This window comes from Periplaneta americana, chromosome 14 (assembly GCF_040183065.1).
Source record: "Periplaneta americana isolate PAMFEO1 chromosome 14, P.americana_PAMFEO1_priV1, whole genome shotgun sequence".
In the NCBI taxonomy this organism is placed as follows: Eukaryota; Metazoa; Arthropoda; class Insecta; order Blattodea; family Blattidae; genus Periplaneta; species Periplaneta americana.
This window is the reverse complement of record NC_091130.1, coordinates 89,820,937-89,847,719: the sequence shown is the minus strand read 5'-3', so window position 1 is coordinate 89,847,719 and position 26,783 is coordinate 89,820,937. Positions and strand designations below refer to the sequence as shown.

Here is a 26,783-nt window from a genome sequence, read left to right as displayed (position 1 = left end):
TCTTACCTTAAGACAATCAGTAGCATTATTCAATACTTTCGAGGAAAAGAGTATGATTAAAACTCATTTCTAATGGCGAAATATTCTACAACAATGGTTAATTATTACTGCTGAATATTGACACATATACGATTTGCATTATTTAGGATGCAACATATGCAGCAATGCGATTTTAATGTTGCGCATGCCAAGTTTAGTGTAGCATACTCCCCTCATCCTCCAAGCCAAATCAAATATTATTACGACATTACGAATAATAAATAAATAATAATTACTACAATTATTCGTTATGATAAGGTACAACTATCGCTGTATGGTGTACCAAAGATTTTTCTTTATGTTTTCATTAAATTGACATGTCATGAGTGACGACAGAAAACATCTCAGGGAAGTGAGATGCAGACATTACTAAAAGAGAAATGAGTTTCGGGGAGAGCATATACCTAAGGGTGGTAAGGGCCACAACCGACTTACAAATGCGGAACTTAAAAACTACATGCTGAAATATTTGATCACCTCGCTTATGCAACGGAAATGCTTAACTTCACATGGGAGGATGTAGTCTTCTCCGATGAGGTCACATTTTAGAATGGAGATGTGGGGAAGCTACTGTGAATCCAGCACCAAATATAATCCTAAATACGTTGCACCTACTCACAGAAGTGGCCGTTTTAGTATTCATTGCTGGGGTTGGATGACATCTCACGGTGCCAGGATGCTACTGAGACTTCCTAGATCTCTCATTTCCACAGTATATCAAGACCTGAGTCTTTGGTTGATTCCAGCCCTTGACCTAAATTATCCTGAAGGACAGTTCATTCACTTCCTGCAGGATAATCATCCAGTTCATAGATCAGTAACAGTTCAGCAGTGGTTTGATCAGCAGCAAAGGATCAAAGCGATACCATGGCATTCAAATTCTCCTGACCTGAACCCCATTGAGAATGTCTGGGTATTAATGAAGAAGACTTCGAAAACGTCATCACTGGCCAACAACCAAGGATGAGCTTTGGTCGATGGTACTCAAGCTTTGGGAAAAACTCGCTCTCAAAGAGAATTACTTTGAAGACCTTGCTGCTTCTATGCCTGATCGACTCCAAGAGACCATACAGCAGCAAGGTCGACAGACATCTTATTAAGTTGTTTGTTTGTCTCGGATAGAGACGGAAATCACGTCTTAAAACTGGCATTAATTTTTTTCCATGTTTATTTTTTTTTTCCTTTCTTTTCTTTTCTTTTCTTTCTTTCTTGTATAGTTCCAGAGCCTACAGCGAAAAATTAAACTTATGAGTAAGGTATAATCATAATATTTATTATACTCTCTTTGTATGATATCGTCCACATCTCTTATGACAATGTGGAATGAGCTAAATTAAAAAAATAAAGTTGTTAGGATTTGAACCTATGCCACTCTCCAACTGTCACACGTCGATTCCAATCAGTACTCTATCTCTAACTGCATAGCTATCACACAGTTCTCCGGTTGTTCTTCTTCTTTCTTCCATATTCAGATAAGGATCTGGTTAAAATGTAAACTTGCCTGAAATGTAGAAAATGTGCTCAAGTGAATGCAGTGTCGGGAATCCATCACACACATTATCAAGAATGTGCTCTATCTTTTTGGAGCAACTACCTTCTCTACATAAGATTAAAATTAAGAGGAAATAAACAATATAATAACGAATAAGTTGACCTCTCCACACACAGAATTAAGCAGTGGCGTGCAGTCAACCCCAGCAACCCCAGCACTGCTGGGGTAAGTAATTTCTATACACCGTTGTTTTACTATACTATATTCATTGTTGCATAAATCTAGTTTGAATTTCCCACGCGCGAATCCACTATGATGTGCTGTCAGATGAGAGCTCGCCAGACCCAGCAATACTGAATTTGCTGAGTTAGCGCATGCGCTCTCTATATTTCTGGTGTGCTTTGCGGGTAAGAGAGTGAGAGGGGGTTAGTCGTGTATAATGTAAGAAATCCTGCAAGCTGGCATTTGGTGACGTCAGAATTCTTAGCCAGTGAGAGCTCACTGTTCTTAGCGCGTGGAGCAACGAGCTAGAGTTTCTCTAGCTCGTTGGCGTGGAGCCATAGAGGTATAAATGGTGAATTGATCAGATCAGGATAGCCAATAGTGTAGCCAGAAGGTTTTAAAAATACTGATGATAATATTATTGAACATATTTTACTCGTATCAAGTTGGAAGTTACCTTTTAGCTGGAATGTAAACTTGTTAATAAACAGTAGGCCTACATAGTTAATTTATTTAATATGTTTTATAATGTAGTTATTTCTGGACTGACTTTTATTGCATTCAGTTTGTTAACTTGGTAAGCGTGGCCAACTACAATTTGAATTTGTGTTTACGCTTAGAATTTACACATGTCGCGAAGTAGTTAAAGGTAGTTAATGCAGTTCGCTTTGTGGCATTGTCATTGAAATATTCTAGTTGTTATATTAATTTTATTGAGAACATTTGTAATTTATATGAAAAATGAGTATATTGGAGTGCATAATTGAGAAGCTACATGAGTGACCGTTTTCAACGAGGCCTTTTCAAGAAAAGAAGAGCATTATACAGGAAGGTAGGCCAACCCCTGAGTTGCCAGATTTGGTACATAAATCTAAAAATTGTACCAGACATTTTACAGTTTCTTCTTATGAGAAATATTTATGGCTAGCTGGAAGCAGAAAATATAACTATTTTGTTGGAATTGTCTGTTATTTGGCCAAGATAGAAATACCAGCTGGACAAAATCAGGTTACATTAACTTAGGGAGCTTCACAAAAGCAGCAGTTTCTCATGAGCAATCTGTTGGGCACATTAAAGCATCCTATTTAATTGCCTCTTTTGGAAGAGTTCGGGTTGACATGCAACTAAGTGACCAGCTTAAAAATGAAATAACTTTTCATAATAAGAAAGTTGAGCAAAACAGGGAACTCCTTAAGAGATTTATTCATGCTGTGTGTTTTCTAAGCAAGCAAGAACTTGCATTCAGAGGCCACGATGAATCCAGTACTTCCATTAATAGGGGTAACTATGTTGAACTTCTGAAATATACTGCAGAATACGATCCCCTCTTGAAAGCACACTTAGAAACCTCTACAGTATTCAAAGGCGTGTCTAATAGAATACAAAATGATCTAATAGAAGCAGTAGCCAAATCTTTATTAGAAGAAATAAAATTAGAAATAAAATTAGCGCCAATTATGTTGCAGTTTTAGTTGACTAAACAACAGATGTCTCTAATACTGCACAATTTTCCATTGTACTCCGATACGTACATAATGGCCAAACAAAAGAAAGGTTTATTGGCTTTCAAGATGTAAGTGAAAATCGCACAGCTCCAGAGATTGCTGAGCTAATAAGACAATACTTGACGGAATTTGACAGCAATGATAAACTAATCGCACAGTCTTTTGATGGAGCGGCCTCAATGGCAGGTCGTATAAACGGGGTACAAGCACTTATTAAACAGACACATTCACAGGCGTTATTTGTACATTGTTATGCGCACTGTCTAAATTTGGTACTATCAAACACAGTCAATAACATAAAAGAATGCAAAATTTTTTTTAGTACTCTGAGTGGCATTGCTGCCTTCTTCTCCCGGTCACCCAAGAGAACCAAGTTCCTAGATGCGTTTCTACAGAGGAGGCTACCTAGTGTTGCACCAACTCGATGGAATTATACAAAGAGATTGGTAAATACAGTCTATGTCCATAGAAATGACTTATATAAGGTGTTTGATGCAATGCTAAACAATTCAAGTGAAATTGAGAAAGATATTTTGGCACCTGTAAAGGGTTACCTTCTAAATTTGAGAGACTTCACTTTCTGTTTTCTGCTGAGAACTTTTGACAAAATATTTGCATTTACTAGTGTTCTATATAGCATTCTTCAAAGCAAATCTTTTGACATTGCCTTCTGTAGGAAGAAAGTAGATGAAACTCGCAGAAACATATCAGCCATGAGAAATGAATTTGAAACTGTTTTTGCAGAAACAGCAGATGAAGTCGGAGAACCATGCAAAAGAAATGTGAATTACAAACAAATATATTATGAAATATTTGACAATGTTGACAGCCATCTAGAAAGTCGATTCCAAGACTATGGTAGCTTAGGCTTTTTAGGACTAATATCAAGTGAAAATGGAAAATATGACATTTATCAAAAGCAGTTCCCACAGATTGAATTCTCTAACTTACTTAGTGCCTATGGTAACCATTTTGAGGAAGTCAGGTTGCGAAATGAGCTAACTGTGTTCTATGCTGCTGATGATTTTAAAGAAAAAAACTCATTTGAGTTATTACAAATAATGTCAGACAAATCCATTTCGACATGTTTTCCACAGCTTTCAAAGTTAATTTCACTAATATGTACAATACCAGTATCTACAGCTTCAGTCGAGAGGTCTTTCTCAGCATTAAAACGAATTAAAACATATTCAAGAAACAGGACTGGCGAAAAAAGACTATCAAATCTGGCGTTACTGTCAATTGAAGCAGATCTTCTTGAAGAAATCAGGCAAAAGGACACATTCTTCGAAAGGACTGTAGGTTTCTTTGCTGTGCAGGACAGGAGAATGGAGTTCACCATTAAGTAACAAAACAGCACTTTCATTCCTGGCGTACGGTTATCCCACAACATACCTGCATTATGTAAGTATTTTAAATATTTATATTAATATATTTAAGATGATTAATATTGCACTTATTCACTATTATGTCAAACAAATTTATGTTTTTTTTTTTTTTTTTTTTTTGCTGGGGTATCGATGAATGTCACCGCAGGCCACTGGAATTAAGAGAACAGTTAAAAAATGTAAAAATTAGTACCTGCTGTTATTTAAGAAAAATATATTTTTTGGCATACCTTGTATACATGAGGATATAAATTTTCTAAATTATGTGCAAAATATTAAATGATATGCATCTAATAAATATAGCATTTAACACTTTTAATAAACTTTCACATTATAAAATTATTAGCAATATTCTGTGTTGTATTGTATTGTATTGTATTGTATTGTATTGTACTGTATTGTATTGTATTTATTAACATTCCATGGTATTCATACATGCTTACAACTAGAATATGGAACAAGTCAAAAAACTTAATACTATTATAAAATCTTAATTTATAGTCACAGTCTAGATTAAATATACAGACGAGATTTACAATTTGGTCTACTAGTACAACACATAGTTTTAGTACCGTAATTTCACACAACTATGGTCCTAAGCCACAACTATGGTCCAAACACATGCGCTCACGAAAAGAGTGATATCTCAGTTCCTAGTGATAGTTAGTGATTATTTAAATACTAAAGCATAGAGCACAGATATAGTAATATTGTGAGGGTTATGAAACGCATCCTGTCTGCCATGTTTTGTCGCTAGTCAACTGTCAATTGGAGTTAGGTTTTGCATGTTACCTCGTCCACTGGAAACTTTCTCTGCCATCAGTTACCACAACAAGAATTTCTGTGTTCTTGATGGTCTATATGACAGGTAGTTTAGTATTTACATACATTTAATGAATATTTTTACAGTTGCATATGTATTTTCATATTTATTGGAAGAATAATAAAAAATGGTACTTGGAGTTCAACTATGGTCCTATCATTTTTGTGGACCATAGTTGTGTTCCGACTTCTGGTTTCGGTTCTTACATTACAGAATGTTTTCTATAGCTTCTGGTGGTGCCACCTAATAAAATTTTTCGTAGAAAGTTGGCAGGAAGGTCCTATAAGCTATATGATGACAGAAGTATGGATCTTTGTATAAAATATATCACCAACAAGGTACTGACGTAGCGGGAAGCCGCAGAAAAGTACAAAATACCTCGTAGTTCTATAATACCTAAATCGAGAGCACTGCATGAAAATAAACTAAACTCACCTGATCGACAATGGTTCTTCTTGTCTTCAAAGAAAAAAAAAAAAAAAAAAAAAAAAAAAAAAAAAAAAAAAAAAAAAAAAGGCATTCGTGCATTCGTTGAACATGCTATATCCATGTCCAATCTTGGATTTCTGATAACTTTATTCTACTTCAGGTGTAATGTGAAAATGTACCTGGATAGCCAAGACCTCAAAGTACCAGCATTCTCTAAGAATCTACCTGGAAGACGTTGGGCAAAATGCTTTTCAGTACGTCACAAGAATGAATTATCACAGGTTTTGCAGTCTCCAAATGTGACCGATCTGATGCAAACACTAAATAGAACTTATTTTCGAAATTGAAATACCATTGGCGGCAAATACTTGACGAGTGAAAAGGAACACCAGATGGAAGAAGCATGCCAACAGGTTCCAAAAGTGTATTTCCTCCATTATTAAATAAGCTCTGGAATAAAGTTACTGTATTCCGATATCGCAAGCAAATTTGCATTTCCTCCATTATTAGATAAGCTCTGGAATAAAGTTACTGTATTCCGATATCGCAAGCAAATTTGCAATTGGGTTCAGGAAAGTTGCAATCCTTCCTTTTTGTGCAGTTGAAGTTCTAGGAAGTGTGCCATTATGTTCTGATCCTAAAGTCAGAAACCCAGAAGGAAGTGCTGTTTCAGACACATTCATAAAATATATAGAAATGACAACGAATCAAGCAATAGAACAAGGAACATCATAAAGAGGAGAAAGAAGAAACTTGATGTTGAGTCAAGTAAAAGTAATTCAGTAGCAGATATTTAAAATTTTGCATTACCATCTACCTCCAAAATTGCAATTTGCTCAAGCAGAAACAAAGGTTATTGCAAGGGGACGGCAGTAGAGAGTTATACCGTGAAAAATGAAGATGGATATTGCTTGGCATCAAATCTTCATTGAACTTGTCAGACATTGAAAAGACACTCAAAGATACTTCAAACCATCTTAAAAGATATTAAACGATCTATCAGTAAGCCAAAGTAGCGAAGTACGAAAAGGAAGCTTTTCCATGTACCTGAACTTGAAGGTCTATGGAGTTAAACAAAAAATTAACCAACTGATTATGTACCTATCTGTTTGAGAATGTTTGATTTTGATTAAGAATGGTTGTCTTAATTTTTTTTATATTGATTTCATTATTTGATACAAATTGTATTTTTCTTAAAGAAACAGCGGTTATGTTAAAAATAAGAAATAAATAATTTTTCTCACTATCTTCTGCAAAATCTGTATTTTATATTAAAAATTATTGACTGCTGTATGACACAGTTGCAAAACATCCCCTCAACTGTAGTCCATGAGCGATTTATATTAGGATATATGCAATGGACTATAGTTGTGTCTTCATAACACAACTATAGTCCACAGTTTATGAAAAGATGTTCCATATACCAACTACATTTCGAATAACAAAAGTGTTTGATATTAATTCCTGACCTTTCTAAAGTTGATATCAACAAAATAAATTCTTCTAATAGTTTTATTTTGTAAATTACATTGAGAAATCTAAAAAGTGATGAGATATTGGACCATAGTTGTGTGAAATTACGGTATCAATTTCATGAAGTGTTATTGAATGTCATGAATTCACCTACAGAATAGAAGGCGTGAGAAATTAGGTACTTCTTTAATTTGGCCCTAAATAATTTTATGTTTTGAGTTTCATTTTTTATATCGATAGGGAGGCTATTAAAAATTTTTACTGCCATATAACGCACTCTTTTTTGATAGCATGATAGACTTGCCGATGGAGTATGAAAGTCATTTTTTTGACGTGTATTTATGCTATGAACTGTTGAATTAGTTACAAAGTTTTCACGATTACATACGAGGAAGATTATTAATGAAAAGATATACTGACAAGCCATGGGCATTATTTGTAGTTTTTTTTAAATAGTCCTACATGATTCCCTAGATTTGGCACCTACTATTATTCTAATTACTCTTTTTTGTAATAGAAATATATTGTTGCTATCTGTGGAATTTCCTCAGAATATTATTCCAAAACTCATTACCGAGTGGAAGTATGCAAAGTATATTGTTTTTAAGGTATTGATATTTACTATCTTTTGCATAGATCTAATAGCAAAACAAGCTGAATTTAGTTTGGGGGTAATTTCTTTAATATGATTTTTCCAATTTAACACATTATCGATTTTTAAGCCAAGGAATTTGGTTGTTGTTGTTTCTAATAGGGATTTCTAATAGGGATCTATTATTAATTATTGCGCTAGAAATTTGCGACGTTGAATTTGGACAGGATTTAAATTGAATTATGTTAGTTTTGTTACAATTTAATACTAATTTATTGACTGAGAACCATTCACATATTTTGAAGAGAATAGAATAGAATGTTTTATTTTCACTGGCAGCCTTAATCAATACAAGATATATTTAAATTACGAATATTTACACTACACTTAAAAGATTCTCCAGCAATAGTCTTACTTATTGTTCACACAGTAGACAGTTTGCATGGAGACTCTTAAAGAATTCTGGGAATTTGCACATATTCAGTACCAATCTGTTCTTGGACATTCGAAAACAATATAGCTATCGTTTTTTCTGGCTATTGATAGAGTTATTTCTATTTTTTCTGGTTTGAAATCGTATTTCCTCTCTCAAAAGTCATGTCCTCAAATCTTAGACAATTTTTTGAAAGCCTCACTTTGCTTTTATTTCCTCAGTTTTTTAAGTATCAACTAAAAATTTATAGGTAGTAATTTTACTAAGAAAATTGAGAGTGAGAAGATAACAGCTGATGGACTTCTTACAATTCTCAATTCACTTACAGATAAAATTCGACATAGGAAGGGAGAGCACTTTTTAACTTTAGAAACTCAGTCCTTGCTTTACAATGTTGCAGGAAGATGGGGAAATCGATGAATAAAATTTTCACTGTCATGTGAAGAATTCTATGATGCGTGTTTAAGTTACATTAAAAAATGGGTCCTTAATAATCACACTGAGGAACTGATGTTTTTATCGTGGCTTTGTTTGACATTGAAAGATGTATTCACATGGACTGGTACAAAGTCATCACTCTTTACTGTCTGTAAAACTTCAGCCACGCATATTGATGAGGACCAATATTTCGAGCATTACAAGCTAGTTGAAAAGGTTCTAGTTTAAAATGATCGAAGGTGGGGTGGGGTTCAGTTGAGAATGATAATTTGACAGTTGAGGATATTATTATTGTTATCCAAATATTGAAACCCTATTTTACCTTTGGTATATTAGAGTTGTAGTTTGTTACATGTGAAATACATTATGTAGTGATAATACACAATTTTAAAGAATTAATAGTAGGTCTGAGTCATAGTTACAATATAAATACACTAATTAAGAGACAGTAAACAATACTAAATACGTTATGCAATAATTACTTTCACTTAAAACAAAATGAAATAAAATTAGAAATTATAATCGAAGGTGTAGAGAAATTGCAAGATTATTACATTAATTTGTGATTTTATACATAATTTTAGGCAATAGTAATGAGATAATGCACAGAATTGGCTTAGTTACAAATAAAACACCTATTATCTAGTTGGTTTGCGATAGTAAAAAAAATAAAAACAAAATTACTTACGGTTACAAACTATATACCTGTCATCAAATACTGAACAATAGTAAAATCTATAATACAAACATAGTTATTGTTGTTATTACTATTATTATGTCCCAAAGATAGACACCTTATTTTACACAGTGCATTAGGATTTTATATCATCATTAATTTACATACAATTAATAGCTACAGTCTTGCGTGGATGTGGTGTATGAACTCTGTGAATTGTTTGTAACAACATTTTTTTCTAAGAAAATGGTAAAGGGGTGTGCAGTAATTTAAATTGGAGTCCGAGATATGATATCTTAAAAAGTGTCTTTTCCTTTCGAACACTGGACAGTGAAAAATCAAATGTTCAACAGTCTGATTCTCTTTGCATATGCACAGAGATTCTTCTGCACTTTTGATCCTAAATCTTTCAAAGTAGGAACCGAATTTTCCATGGCCGGTCATAAATTGAGTGTAAAAGAAGTCGGTTGAGAACTGGCTGCAACATAGTCTGTCTTGTACATTGGGAAAGAATAATTTCTTGGTCACAGAGCCTTTAACACTAGAGTTCCAGTATGTATTCCACTTGAGTGTAGTTGTGTGCTTGATCTTCTGCTTAATGTATGAAATAGGATAGGTGGAATATTTATATTCTGAGTTGGTTGAGGCTGCTTGCGGATAAGTGGGTACAAATTTTTAAAACATTTATTGAAAACATTGTAGCTGTGTCAACTTTTTCGGCTGTGGTTGAATTTGCTCTCTGTTTCCCCCGGACTAATGCTTCGGTTGAACATGTGATTTCGCTCATGAATTCATTTTGAAGGAACAGGCTAGACATTGACACTGTTAAAGCGAGTATGATACTTAAAACTCATTTTTCGGCTTTATCATGTGTGAAATTTTACCACAAGATCCTGAAGGACAAAAGTATATTTGATGGTATTATTATTATTATTATTATTATTATTATTATTATTATTATTATTATTATTATATCATTATCATCATCATCATTTAATTAGTAAACTTTATGGCTCAGGAAAATTTATTTTTAATTGTTTTTAATTTTGGAAGTTTAAATAATCTGTAGGATGTAGGATACCAATCTGTTTCATACACACTTTTGCATTTTTTTTCTTTTTCTTTTTTTATTATTTTTTTACAAGTTTCAAATTTTGACCATTTTAATATAGCAACCCAATTTTAGGTGCTTGAAATTGCACTTTGTAGTGCTTAAAAATCCCATGTATATCGATTACACATTAACAGAGTCTGATTATATTCATTTTTTCAATATTCCCGAAAGAATTGTTTGTGCAATTACATATTATAATAAATGCTGTGAAACATAAATTTAGAGACTGTGAGTGTTTGGACAGAGCAAAATTGTGATCCAAGAATGCACCAACTTAATTATGTGCCAAGAAAACTCTTACTTAACACTTGTCAATTAAAGCGACAAAGTAAGAGAATAGAGAAATATACAAACGAAATTCGGAAAGTAGTATGATGTGAAGAAGTACCTTAGAAATCAGGACGACTTTGAAAAATGTTGTCTGAACTATATTCAAAATGTGTGGTGAATGATCTGCACAGATAACATGAACATGGGTATAAACTGCAATGGCATAATTTCATCGTTGAGAATTATTTGAGAAAATTAAGCTTGCAAAACAAACATTTCTTTTAGATGTTGTTGCCACGAGAATAAAATTTGTATCATATCAGAATTCCAAGGAATATTATCTCACATTTCACACAGACTAGATGTGGATTAATCAAAGTTATGAAAATGTAGGCCAGAAATTTCATTGAGATCGGTGTTATTCAGATTAAAGGACCATGGTTTGCTGGAACTGGTGATGCCAAGAACATCTGGCATTCCAAGGAAATCTTTGCACCACACCACTGATGTTGTCTACTGGAGTAGTAGATGAAATATACGGTAACAACAGTTCCAGCAGACCATGGCTCTTTTGCTTGGAAAACACTGATTCCAATCATAATTATGCAAAAATGGGCACATGATAGGACTTGAAAAGAAGAGATGATCTCAAAATTCCAGTAGAAAATAGTAGCAGACATCGTCACACAGGATTCTGCAAAAACTAATTTTATTCTACAAAGCCACATTTTTTCACATCTCCAGGTCAAAGTTTCAGAATACCACCATACAGTGATCCAACTAGTGTAGGAATAGATTTCCAGATAGACTCCTAAATTTGTTTTATTATGTCACTTATAATCTTGGGAGATAAATAAGGTTCATACCACAAATTCCACTTTAGAACAATTTGCAACTTAAGTGAAGAGAAAATATATTATGAACCTTGTGAGGCAAGAACTATGTTACTAAACTGAGTTAAGTTATATTACTTATATCAGTATAAGTTCAATAATACTCTAGAAAGAGAACATGATATTCCGTGGTAAGAATAAAGATAAGTGTATAGTATATACTGGACTTTTTTAGTATATACTCTTGTTAGTAAGAATAAAAACATTTGAGTACCTACTCATTTTTTATTACATACTCATAACATGGAAGCATAGTAGAATATACTCAAGTGTCTATCTTGTACAGAATGTATACTAGGGTGTATCGAAAAAAAAATTTTTTTGAAAAATGAAGGTGGCTAGTGCGGAAAAGTTGCTATTTGTGGCAGAAAGAACGTAGGAAAAAAAGAAAATAGTAATTTGACAATATCCTGTGTCTCCGCATCAGTTCTAAAGTTTTGCGAGCTTAATGCTCTATGTCTGTTTTCAAATTTTGTTTCGTAGTGTAACTCTTCGCCTATTTCTTTAAATTTACACTCAAAAATAACCCAGGGCTCACTACAAGGAGGTGGTTGCACTTCCAGCCCCATCCCTCCACCCACCCTTAGTAGTATACTTCGGTGTCAAATGTTGATTTACGCTGCATACTCAGACTTCGTTTCGAAGCATGGCATTTCTCAGCTATGCACACTAAATTATGTGAAGGGTTACTACAGCTCACATACAAGCGGAGAATCCTATAAGCAGTTGTAAGTCATCGAGATTGAACAACTGACCCTGGTTTCTTCCTTTCAAGCTCTATCGGACAATGGCCAGAATGAACAGCTTGGTAGATCCCCAGAAGATACTCCTGGTCAGTAGGCCTACTAAGATCGGAGATCCACGTTCCACGTTAATTTTGTTGATCCAGGGTACTTCAATAACTTTGAAATTCGCCATGATTTTGTCTCACAATGGAGTAACTCTTCTCCAATATGTCCAGAACGTGTTTCTGGACCTGTAGTGATACCAGCAAGATGTTTAATGAGATAGTGGAGTCGAAGTTCATTTGCATGATAAAGACAAATTATTCATTGGATGGCCTGCTGATTTCCATTTCGATGCACACCATCGATCCGTTCTTTCTTCCTGTATTTGTAGGGACTCCATCAGAAACAAGTGTTGCTAGGGGCGATACATCTAATTTACTTGCCCTTAAAGATTGAAGCACGGCTCTTCAAATCTGATATCCATGTCCAGAGGAAGGGGAGACATGTCCAATATACTTTGAATGTGGTTCTTCTAATAAAGTTACGAGTATAATTATGCTCCTCTTCTTTTTCTCGGCGATATAATCGGTTGTCCTTTTTCGCCTGTGTTAATGCCTTGTCCTTTCGACCATCAAAATATACTGTTCGAATGAACTTATTATTAGGTGTTTCTTCTTTCTGAATTTTATCTCCAATCTTCATTTCTATCGTGATCATCTATTATAAGACCCTTATTCCTAGTAGATATTATTCTCGTGCTTGTAGCATAGCTGTCGCAATTAGAGCCACATCTTTCCTCGAGGTGCCTATCTGAAGGCTGCTGAAGATAATTTTGGTAGATGCAAGCGAGCCTGAGCACCAGAAGGCTTCTATTCGAAGTCAGAATACACACTCCTTCACTCCTGTTCCGACTGGTGCGAAGGCGAAGACTCAGAGCTTGTAACTGATGTCTGTTTCTCTCTTCCTCAGAATTCAAGTCGCACTTCTTCAGATCGATGGCGAATGGACCTCTTCGCTTTTCTCTCTTCACTTTTAAATAGTGTCTTCGTCGTCACAATGTCGATATTATCAATAATCATATTTCGTTAATTTTTCTGATCCATTAGAAAGGATACTCCTATCAATGGAACTTTCCTACTTAACTCACATTCACAGAGACTTTCCGGGTCCAGGCACTTACAAGTGCATATATCAAACAATTTTCGACCTTTATTAATAAAAGCCTACTCATGCGCCCTTGAGGTTAGCCCACTTCATTAGTGCGATTTCAGAATATTCTGATATTTACTATGATACTATTTCATCTTTTCCACTACTCTACGATTGCTGATGGTAGGAAGGCCTGCTGTTTTAAAAACCTTGATAAGTCTGTCAGCAGTAACATGAGCGATGTCTTTTACTGAAAGGTGTTTTCCACCTAGATCGTTTGTCTTTAACTCTCTGATCCAAAGAAAATGTGTTATCACATCTTTATAGGTTGGAAGTTGCAACTCCCTTATCGGTCCTGGTATATCGAACAAAGGACTCAGCAGTACGGCGAGTACTGAATTATTTTTTCCACTCATGACAACACGATGGATAAGAACTATTGCGTGTACTACTAAACAATTGATATGATACACGATTTCACAGGAACAACAGCGATACAAACCTGGCCAGAGTAGCCTACCAAATACGACTGCTGGGCAGACGCTACCCTGACTGCCAGCATCCCTCTCTTCTCTCACTTCACAAGAAGATACTGGTAGCAGATACTTCTCTTCTTGTACTATCTTTGCTAACTTTTGAAAGATCTGGTTAACGAGGGGTAGTTGTATAGGTATGCAGACAATTTTTACAAGCATGCGTTATAAATTCGAATCTTCAGTTTTGATGCTGAGACTCAAGATATTGATTAAATTTAATTTTCTTTCTCCTGCAGTCTTTCTGCCACAAGTCGCAACTTTTCCGCACTAGCCACCTTCATTTTTTTTTTTTTCGATACACCCTAATATATACTCATGCTTGATAAGAATAAAAGCTAGTATATTCTCATATTTATAAGTTCGTTCTCATGTTATTCTGAGTATGGTTTGTAGCAGGCTCAATTCTGAATATTTGTTGATTTTTGTTCAGTTTAAAGTTAAATAAAAAAAAATGGCAGAATTTATGAACAATGTAGTACCTCATGGAAAAATATAGAAAAAGACGTGAACTTCAGAAGCCTTTAACGCTTCACAAAAGTGAATGTGAAAAAGGTTAAACACGTATTTGTTATTCATAAAAAAACATAACCTATAAAAATATGAATGGCTATCAAATTATAAGGTTAGATTGTATTGTTAAATATAATTAACAATTACAGTTTATTTTGTAAAATTTAAATTGCAAAATGCAATTACTTGTAACTTTAAATTATATATATACTAAAAGATAGAATTAGCATAACTGGAATTCTAGAAATGGATTGTAATCTTTATCCAACATCCCATAATGACGATTTCCCAGTACTATTTTCTTGTTTCCTGTTTATTAACGTCACTTATCTTATTCTCTCTCTCTCTCTTTCATGTTTATTTATTTATTCATTTATTTATTTACTTATTTATTTGTTTAATTAATTTGTTAATTTATTTACTTATTTGTTTATTTATTTATTTATTTATTTTATTTTGGAGTGTAGGCTTTCACGGCCGGTGTCAATAGTAGAAAAGTTTTCCGGGCTATGAGGCCGTGGTCTGTTGGTTGTGAGACCAAACGTTTCGTTCACTGCTGCGGTGAACATCTTCAGTGGTGTCTATTGCTGGTGCGGCTGGTTCTACTGCGTGTGCCGATTACAGTCTGCGCTGGCTGCATCGTTGTATATATAGTGCGGGAGGGGGGGGGGCTTGCTGTTGTCGCCTCGGTCCGCGCTCGAATGTGCTTCGCTGGCGGGTTTGCTGTTTTCCACGTGCTCCGCGTCCGAGGTTGTGTTGTTTAATTGTGCTACGCGGGCGGGTTTGATTTTGGTTTTCCTTAATGCCGGATACCAGGCCTTGTTAACCTTGAGGCCTTCTTCTTTTCGATTGAAATTGTTCTTATGTTTATATATTTCAATCGCCTCTCGGTGTAGCCTCGCGTAGAAATGTGGTGTGTCGCTGAGTGTATCGGTGTCTTCGAACCTAATTTTATGTTTGCCTTCCAGATAAGCATGTTCAGCTACAGCCGACTTATCTACGTAGCCAAGGCGGCAGTTTCTTCTATGTTCGGAGATCCGAGTCTTGAAGCTCCGCTGCGTTGTCCCTATGTAGACTGCTCCACATGAACACGGGATCCTGTAGACCCCCGTAGAAGATAATCTGTCGCGTTTGTCCTTGGCTGAGCGTAGGCTGTTGCGTATCTGCTTGGTGGGCAGGAAGATAGTGTCCACCTTGTGCCGGTTGAGGATCTTGCTTATCCGGTCCGTAACTTGATCATCATCCCCGGCAGAAGCGTGCAATGATTAAAACCCTCTTCGACCGAGCCATACGGGTTTCTGACCCCCAACATATAGACCAAGAAATCGACCACCTACATTCAGCCCTAACCACTAATGGCTACGCCAAGACAGAGTTAAAAAGGGCCTTGAAACCAAGGAAGAAGACGACACCGGAGTCAGGCCAAGACCATACGAAGAGAGGCACGGTGTTCTTGCTCTATCACAAGCAAGTTACGGACCGGATAAGCAAGATCCTCAACCGGCACAAGGTGGACACTATCTTCCTGCCCACCAAGCAGATACGCAACAGCCTATGCTCAGCCAAGGACAAACGCGACAGATTATCTTCTACGGGGGTCTACAGGATCCCGTGTTCATGTGGAGCAGTCTACATAGGGACAACGCAGCGGAGCTTCAAGACTCGGATCTCCGAACATAGAAGAAACTGCCGCCTTGGCTACGTAGATAAGTCGGCTGTAGCTGAACATGCTTATCTGGAAGGCAAACATAAAATTAGGTTCGAAGACACCGATACACTCAGCGACACACCACATTTCTACGCGAGGCTACACCGAGAGGCGATTGAAATATATAAACATAAGAACAATTTCAATCGAAAAGAAGAAGGCCTCAAGGTTAACAAGGCCTGGTATCCGGCATTAAGGAAAACCAAAATCAAACCCGCCCGCGTAGCACAATTAAACAACACAACCTCGGACGCGGAGCGCGTGGAAAACAGCAAACCCGCCCGCGAAGCACATTCGAGCGCGGACCGAGGCGACAACAGCAAGCCCCCCCCCCCCCTCCCGCACTATATATACAACGATGCAGCCAGCGCAGACTGTAATCGGCACACGCAGTAGAACCAGCCGCACCAGCAATAGACACCACTGAAGATGTTCACCGCAGCAGTGAACGAAACGTTTGGTCTCACAACCAACAGACCACGGCCTCATAGCCTGGAAAACTTTTCTACTATTATTTTATTTTATTTATTTTATTTTATTTATTTATTTTATTTATTTATTTTATTTTATTTATTTAATTAATTTATTTATTTACTTATTTGTTTGTTTATTTATTTACTTATTTATTTATTAATTTAATTAATTTATTTATTTATTTATTTTATTTATTTAATTTAATTAATTAATTTAATTAATTTATTTTATTTATTTATTTTATTTATTTATTTATTTATTTTATTTTATTTATTTGTTTGTTTGTTTATTCGTTCGTTCGTTCATTCATTCATTCATTCATTCATTCATTCATTCATTCATTTATACCACTGCAGCATGCTAATAGCATGTGAAAGTCTATAAAAAAAAACTGAGCATCACGGTGCAATGTGGTCAAAGAGGATAGGTAACTCGAGTACATACTAACTTTTAAATGATCAAGAAAGCTGTAGAGATGAGTATATATTCCCGTTAGGTAGAATGTCTTTATTCTTATGAATATGAGTATGTTCTAGTGGTTACGAGTATATAATCACAGGAAGTGCTCATACTCAAAAGTATAAACCTTGAGAAAGTACTTAAGCTTTATTCTTACTACCCATTATCCATTAGACTTGCACCTGCAACTCCTGTTATTTGTTCTCTAACGTGATATGTCAGCCATCATTTGTATATGGTTTACATTTTCATTAATTTTTTTCAGTGAAATATTTATTTTTAACAAAGAAGTAAATGTTTTTTTTTTTTTTTTCCATTAGTTTTGTGTGAGCCAAGGCCAACTCTTCCACCTGCCAAAACTACCCCTCAGTATTCTTGTTTATAAAATAGTGGCGTCTAAGTGCAAAAAAAAAAATGTTGAATTCCTGTTACTTGTTAGGAGTGTAATATATTGCGCCACTTTGTCTCTCTCTGGTGCCAGTGTATGGTAATTTTGTCTTGGAATTTACTATATTATATTAGCTGAATACACATTCTTTATTATTTTGCAAGTATGTTACCAGTACTCATTTTGTAGGCATGTGTGTGTGTGTGTGTGCGTGCACATTCAATGAAATTTTGTGGCATTATAATACTGAAGACTGCTTTTCTTTCACTATCAAGTAAAATGGAGCCGGAACAGAAAATAATATTTCATACCTTATGTATCAATAATAATAATAATAATAATAATAATCCATGGCACAACAGCCCGTGAAGGACCATGACCAACCAGCCGGCTGATGGCCTCACGTCCACATGCCGAAGCAGAGGTGGACGATCATCCAACCAGAATGGAGGTATTGTGTGGTCAGCACGATGATCCCCCCCCCCCAGCCGTTATAGCTGGCTTTCTGTGTACCAAGAATATGTTAAACAACGGCAATTTGCCTAAATTTGTCTGATTTGATAGAAACCTATATACACATAAATACTCGATTTGCATCAATTTTTCAAAATTAAGTACTGATAATCTGGAGCAACTGCAAAACACTTCCTTAATGCCTATGGTGTTAATTTTTAAGTGTAACATCACAGTCTGATTACCTCTTCCAGATATATTGTATGACAAACCAACACACATGGAAAATTTATGTAATCGTGAATGCAATGCATTTTTAAAAAACTTTAATATTATATTAAAAAATAAAAAAGTCTGACTTCTCAGTGGGAGCCATTGTTACTACTGTACCCCTCTTGTGGATAGCTTGTAATACTAACATTGAGAAATACTGCTTTAAAGAAATTTTGTGCTTTTAGAAAATTGTACCTTTTAGCTAATCACATTATTGAAATAGAACAAGAGGTCATCATCGTTTTATAAGTGTTCTGTTTAAACAGGAGACATGTGATAACAAAATGGTTAAGGCACTACGCTACAAACTCGAAAGTCGTAGGTTCGATTCCTTACAGGATCATATATATTTTTTTTTATTTGAATCAGTCCTTCCAGTTGCATTATGTCCATAGGTCAGCTCAACCACTAACAAAAATGGAGGATCAGGAGGTTTTCCTGGGTGTAAAGTTGACAAGCACAAAGGACTGACATCCCTACTAGTACTAGTATTAGTTGTCCTCTCCATGGCCTGTAATGTGGATAACTTTACTTTTTGTGTTTAAACAAATGAAAAAATACTATGAAAACTGTAAACTACTTAAGAATAATCATTACTGGCTTCTCTAACTTTCATATCATCTTCCTGTATGAGTTCAATAATAAATTTCACATGTTGCAAATGCATTCTCGTTTTGGCCTTTCACTATAGTACCACACCTTTGAAATGAAACTTATGTTATGCTTTTCTTTGGTACATTATAGCTTAAATGATAACTTCTTAACAATTCACTCTAATTATACTGACTACATGGTAACTTCTTTCTTTAGACATGCATCCTGATAGCGCTGTATTTCCACAATTGTCTCATAATAATCTCTTCCCGTTATCTAGCATTATTTATTAACATTCTATGTATTTTAGTTTTAATTCTCCTACACAGCTTGTAGGGCTTATGTGAGGGCGGCAATGAACCTCCAGGTTCCTTAGAAGCCACACAGCTTGTATTTCATTGTTTAATTAATAGTATATAGTATTTTCCTGTTTAATTCATAAGTAACTCTTGTTTACACGTAACTTTGATCGAAATCAAATTGTTGTATTCTTTGTAGCTTGTAAGTTTATTTATATTTTATGTATACTTTTTGCTGCTTGAGTGGAAGAGAAAGCTTCACGGCCTTAACTCTGCGAGTTAAAATAAATAATAATAATAATAATTATTATTATTATTATTATTATTATTATTATTATTATTATTATTATTAAGCTGAACATTGTTTGCTTTAATTAAATATCAAGACATTCCTTGTTGTTGGTGGTATTGTCGTCGTCATTGTTGTTGTTGTCGTGGTGATGGTGGTGGTGATGTTTTTTGTTGTTGTTGTTATTAACAACTAATGCTGAGTTCTTGGCAATAAAGTCATTAAGTCTCTTGCTCTCCAATATTTCTACTTCACTTTCCAATATCATTATTTTTATAGCATAAACATATTCTACTATTACAGTAAGCATCTGAAGTGAAAGTGCGGGAACATCATAGATTTTTTAGGAAAATTCCGTAACCATCTTATGTTTACAATTAATTGGTAAGGTGGCAGTGTCAGCATTGTGCATGCAGTTATGTCACCACAAGCAAACATGCAAGGTCGCACACATCCACAGTTGTAGAGGTAGAAAAAGGGACAGAAGGATTTGAACAGAATCTATCACTGTTTTCGTTTCTCCTTCTCATTTCTTCCTCCTGTCTTTTTTGTCTCGGAATACTATTACAGTTTCCTCTTTGCTTGAACTTGGATTCAATACTCTTTAGTCTATTATTGGAGTTGTACTCATTAGTGTATCTGTTGTGTTTTCACAGATGATGATCTGCCTTTGGATTGGACATTACGCCATGGTCGCAGTGCTGCCCTTTCCGTTGCTCTTAAGGAAGCAGCTGCACAGATCTACACAGACGAGTATAAAGACAAAATATGCAGAGTGCTACTAGCATACCTGATGGCAGATAGGGTATGTTACTTTTATCTACTTGTGTTATATTGCACACACAGCAGAGCATTATAGTCTTAAGTTCTAAAGCCAAATATTATGTGATTCCTATCGTGAAACACCAAGATGACAGCATTTATCATATTTTTAGTACCACTTATAGTAAGTTCAAGTAAAGATGACATTGCTGAAAAAAAAAAACAAAGAGATATTGGATACATCTCTATTTAGAAAAATACATCACAGTTCTGCAATGGTTTTGAAAGGACTTGTTCTGCATAAGAAAATAATAAGGAATTTTATGGGATTGATGGACAGACCCTCTGTACTGCCTTCAGAATTTAATTTTAACACAGGCGGGATATAGCCAGTAAATTTTGTCTTGAATTCTCTCATTCAGAGAGAGGACTCTTTTAAGAAAATTGTTATTGGAAACAGTGGAACTTCATAAAATTGCAGAACGATATTTGATGTATAGAGAAAGGAAAACATGAAATGTGAAGTGGATCAATGAATGGTTGTATAGAAGGAAACAGGATGAGCATATAAACAGGATGAGCAGAAGTACAATAGTTAATCGCAAGGGACAACCTACTAACAGGTATAAGGAAACAGGGCTGACCCAAAAGAAGATGGATGGTACGACAACCTGAACTGAATGGCAAAGAACAAAAAAAACAGACTTTATGTCTGCAGTGGAAGAAAAAGAAGATCACTGCTATCTTATCTCATGAATCATATCATCAGATGTGTGATTTTTTTATTTAAATCAGATTTTTTTTATTTCAATAACTTTTTTTACTTAAATACTTTAAATTTATTTTTTAATTGGATTTATTGGTATAAACAAAGTATTGTTAATAACAAATCACAGACCAATGACTTTTTCTAGTTTTAAGTTTTAAAAAACCATACTTGAAACAAATTAAACTAGAAGCTCCACAATTGATAAACATTTAACAACATAATGTTGAATTTAACATGTACTATATATGGGCATTTCAAGCTTCAGTTGACTTAACATGTTGACTGAGTATGTTGAAGTTAACACTTTTAACTTTTAACATGTTGACGTGTTTTCTAGTAGCAAGTCAATTCACTTGCTTGTGTGGCATTGGTAGAGTTTCCGTAGCAACAACTAACTTTCGATTTTGTGATGCATAACTAAGAGCACCTCTTGATCATTTTTATACGATCCTTGGTGTTGGCTGTAAGTTGTTCGAAGTAATGGAATGGATGAAAGAAAATAGGTACATTAGAATTGATCAATGCACTGATGAAAAGGTCTTGTGTGTGGGATGTCTCTGCAAAATAATACAGAGACAAAACAAAAAAGACCGACTGTTTTAGAGAGCTAGAATTATTATTTAATTGTTCTCAAGAACACAATAGAGAGTTTTCGCACCCTCGTTGTACTCTAAACGTCAACATAACATTGACGTCAATAATGACGTAATTGGTGAAATATGTTAACGTTCGTAAAACTTCAGAAAGAATCATACGATATTTCCCTCTCCTTTAACATTTATCATGTCGTAGCTCCTATGATAGTCAATCGCACTGTAATTTTTTTAGTTGATAGTCCAATGTCTAAGGAAAGCATAGACAAAAATTCCAGATGAAAGTCTTTTCTCAAAAATAAGGAAAAAATATTAACTTCGATGTGATGTGTTCAGACTAGACATTTACACCTTCAAAAGTTGATAAGCGGTAAACCTTTTTGTTTTTCACGTTAGGTTGGGGGGGGGGGGGGGTCAAAGCGAGAAAAATGTTGAGAAAGAATGGAAATTACTTTTAAAAGTGATTGTTACTCAAAATCTTTACTGGTTTCCGAGTTACGACAAGTTAAACAAAGAAGTACTCATGACTCAACCTTTTATCTGTTGGAATCTCAATGAAAAATACTTTCCTGAACCTTCTTGTACTTCGGCCTGAATAATTTATCCATCTTGAGCTGTTCTAAGTATATGAATATCATCCACAGTGATAAATCTCAAACAAGATACCATGTTTTAATACCGAATTAGGCCTACAATAAATTTCATTCACGTCCACATTATCTGCCTGGAGATAGCGGGTTCCGCTATGAAATAACGTGAGGTGAGTGGCTCTGATTGGCTCTTTCATCATTGACGTCGACATAACGTTAACATTTAGCATATGGTGAGGATGCAAAAACCCTGTATTGAAAAAAACTCATTCCTACATTTGCAGCACAGCCGGGAGCTACAAAAAAAAAACAGACAGTCTGGGAGCAGTGTGGAAGACATATAAGCCCTACATGTCTAAATGGTTTGCATTTGAGGTGATCAGTTTCATGGAGTGAGGAAATAATCTCAATAAAACAAGGACTAATCTTCCTTCACAAGTGATAAGTTTAATCATATTAAGTCATACAGAAATGTATTGTAGTTAATTACAGAAGCCAAGAAACACAAAGTTATTCTAAGGTGCAAGTGAGGTGAAATGGCTGCTCTTAATTGTGTATCTTTCTTTGATATAACAGGAAGCATTTTTTGCAGCACTATATTAAAATCGTGTTCTGACATTCTCAGAAAGTTTTTGAATCCAAATTGATCTCCAACTTTAAGTTCGTTTAGAATGTCTCTTTTACTCAGATGTTGCCGCACCCACATTCTCATTTTATTCCTTTTGAATGAGAGTCAATAGCAAAAGCCAAATCATCTTCATCCGAGTCCATTGTCCAGATTTAAAAATAAGATACTATCTATATTAAAATCTCATAGCCTGTTCATGGTGAACTATGCAAAGAAAGTCAAGTTTGACATGTTAACAGTGTGGACAAAGTGTTAAATAAAATTAGCATTAACATGTTGGGATGTTAACAGTTAACAGTTTAACATTTAATATGTTGTTAAATGTTTATCAGTGGAGATGAGGCTTAATATACCAATCAGACCCTTAGTTAATTACATGTCTGCACCAGCATACAAGCTAGCTAAATACATGTAAAACATCATGAGAAACAACATGCAATTGAACAATCACACTGCAGTCAAGAACAACACAGGCCTAGTCAATCACATCAAGGGCAAACACATACCCCACAATTCAACACCAACATTGTTTGACATCACCAACCTATACACTCACTAACATATCCATACTTGAAACAATAAAAATACTAGAACATAAGTTAAAAGACAACACACCACAACCACAAATAGATGAAAACTCGTAAATTATTTTCATATAGTTTCTTCATCTTGGATTGTCCACACCTGTGGAGTAACGGTCAGCGCGTCTGGCTGCGAAACCAGGTGGCCCAGGTTCGAATCCCGGTCGGGGCAAGTTACCCGGTTGAGGTTTTTTCCGGAGTTTTCCCTCAACCCAATACGAGCAAATGCTGGGTAACTTTCGGTGCTGGACCCCAGACTCATTTCACCGGCATTATCACCATCTCATTCAGACGCTAAATAACCTAGATGTTGGTACAGCGTCGTAAAATAACCCAATAAAATAAAATAAAATTCATCTTGGATTGTGTTTAATAATGTCTGTTTATTCAAATGTTTTTGTAAGAACACAAGTTCTGATGCTTTGTCTGCACGAAGCCTTTTGCGTAACTTAGACTGCACAACACCAAATGTAGAGAAAACACGTTCTACATCAGCAGAAGATGCTCTTGCAGTTAGCAGTTGACTAATTACATTCATGATATCTTTGTCATTACTAATGATAGATTCTTGTGACTTCCACCACTGCAGTGCAGAGGCACCTCCTAAAATCTCATCTGTGTATATAATTTTTGAAAATGGGCAAGATTTTGCTTCTTATTTCACTGTTGTTGGTAATAATGAGGATCCACTATAGTTGGTTTGGGCAAACTGAAGATTCACGTTCTTCTACAGTTAGTTTATACTTGGAGGAATGTTGAAGCTTAGGATGAACCAAAAAAGTCAAATAATGTTATGGTGTAAATGCTTTATTGTAATGCTTTTGAAATATCTTTGTTGTGGAATGATTCTTGTCTTCATTTATTATACAGTATTTAGTCTTTCCAAGTTATCTTTCAGAGCGTTCCATTGTTCGACAGTTTGGTCAATTGTGCAATCATTTTTCTGATAAATGTCAAGTGCTGCTGATAATGGTTTTAACATATTTAGCAAGTCTTCTGCATTACACTTGATTTGAAAGTCACTCATTTTTTTTTCGAAATCGAGCTGTTCTCTTCACAAATTTTCATGAATGTAGGCCTAGGCCAATTTTTTTATGAATGCAGTGAGACAGTCCACAAATGTGTTCCATCTCATATCTTCCGGTAATATTAGCTTAATGACTGTACACGTTCTTTTTTAATTTAGCATTTGCAAAATGTTTGTTGCGAAAGTATTTTACAATTTCTATGACATGTTCTTTCACATTTGGAGCATTTTTTTTTGTATAAATCTTGAGATAGAAGGTGCAGAATATAGACAGAACAACCAAAAGTAATCACATCAAGATCTTCACGATTCTTAAGAGATCTCTCATTTTTGACATATTACATACGTTATCAGTAATAAAACTTCTAATGCTACATATAAATTCTCTCTCACAACTTTTCACAAAATCCACAGCAATTTCAGTCATATAATCTGAAGTGTGTGGGTGACCTGCTGTATCAATTGTGTTGTAAAAGTTCACATACCAGCCTCTGTGATCACTGGTTCATTATGAATATTTGACCAGCAATCTGAACTCATACAAACAGTTTGTTCACTCATATTTCAGAAACATTCATCTCGTTCTCTTCTATAAATATCTTCAAGAAGGGGTCCAGCAACATCACTGCGTGAGGGAGAACATTAACTAGGCCGTAACATTTGTGTTAACTTGATATATTCTGGATACTGTATGCATCAAAATGAAGTATTTGTTGCATAACAAAATTTATTTACTTGCTTATCCACTGTATCTTCCGATTCGAGCAGTTGTTTTGACAAAAAGAAGCCGAATTGACTTTGAGTAATATTTTTGTGTTGAATTACAGTAGAACCTCTATTATCCGTGGTAATGAAGGGGGTGGACTGAACGGTTAATCGAAAAAATCGGATAATCCGTACCATAAAATATTTTCGTAAATTAATTAGATAATATTTTCACTTTTTTAATTTCCTTCGAGATCTTTTAACACGCTAGGTAGTGAATCAGTATTTCTCTCATTTAGATTAGATTAGATTAGATTTATTTATTTAACCTGGTAGAGATAAGGCCGTCAGGCCTTCTCTGCCCCTCTACCAGGGGATTACAACTATAACATGAACAATAAGATTACAATTAATATTAAATTTACAATGATAATTACAATAAAAATTAAAGTACGACAAGAATACCTGATTAATGAAAGCTAGACATTTTATCATAGAAGTTAAGAACAAAGAATATTTTTGTATTTACTAAATTACAAATTAAACCTACAATAACAAAATTCTATAGTGATGAAATTACCGGATATTAAGTCTGGTTGTCAACAACGGGTTTTTAAGGGGCAAGGAAATTCCTTGTAATGGATGTCAGCGGTAAGATAGGAATAGTAGAGGTCTCGTGTTGTAGATTTACATACTTTACACACTTTATTGTTGATTTTTATTAATTCTCGCACAATTGTAACATCAGTCTCTTATTCTGATGCGAGATGAGCCACAGTTTCTCTTTCCCCAAACAAATAAATTATTTGCACTTTTTTCGGCACTTAGGACAACACGTTTTCTTTTGTCACTCATGGACTATATTTTATATAAAGTACAGCGACTTGAACAGTAGACCATATTGTTTAAATGTCAAGGCTTGTAATAATACTCTCAAAAAAACCTACTAATATAAAGTACAGTAGTATTAGTTCATATGCTTCTGTAGCAAAAAAAAAAAAAAGAGAAGGACAGTCGGATAATCCTGCAATCGGTTAATAGGGTGACGGATAATCGGGGTTTTACTACCTGACTCCATTATTTCTTCTCCAGCTGAAAATCTTCTCATCTTTATTGCTGATGGTGTCTTGCACATTTCATTACTGATATTAGCAGATGAACTTGGCCTAGTTGTAGGCCTATCACCTATAAGAAAATGACTGCTTTGTAAATTTTTAGTAGACTATTCACTATATACCTACTTTTTACTATATCACTTGTAAAAATTCTAACAAAAGCAGATAAGAATATACTACTGGAGAAAACATTTCCAATATTTTAATCTAATATTAAATAATATTTTAATATCCTACTTAATACTAGAGAGGAGAGCAAGTATCTGTTACAATCAAATTAATTTTAATTCACTTATTCAAACTTACTTTCATTAAGTGGTGCTTGTTCTACAGAACCAGAAAAAGCTTTACAATTTTTATCTCCCT

At 34.8% G+C, this 26,783-nt stretch overlaps 1 protein-coding gene across 1 annotated transcript in view; it reads left to right on the top strand.

Moving 5' to 3' along the window:
* Nucleotides 1-26,783, top strand: part of l(3)80Fj (lethal (3) 80Fj) — a 499,933-nt gene that overhangs the window by 449,635 nt on the left and 23,515 nt on the right. Inside the window, exon 38 of the mRNA XM_069845727.1 lies at nucleotides 20,304-20,452. Coding sequence (XP_069701828.1) covers nucleotides 20,304-20,452 — 149 coding nt within the window. The remainder of the gene's footprint in view (nucleotides 1-20,303; nucleotides 20,453-26,783) is intronic.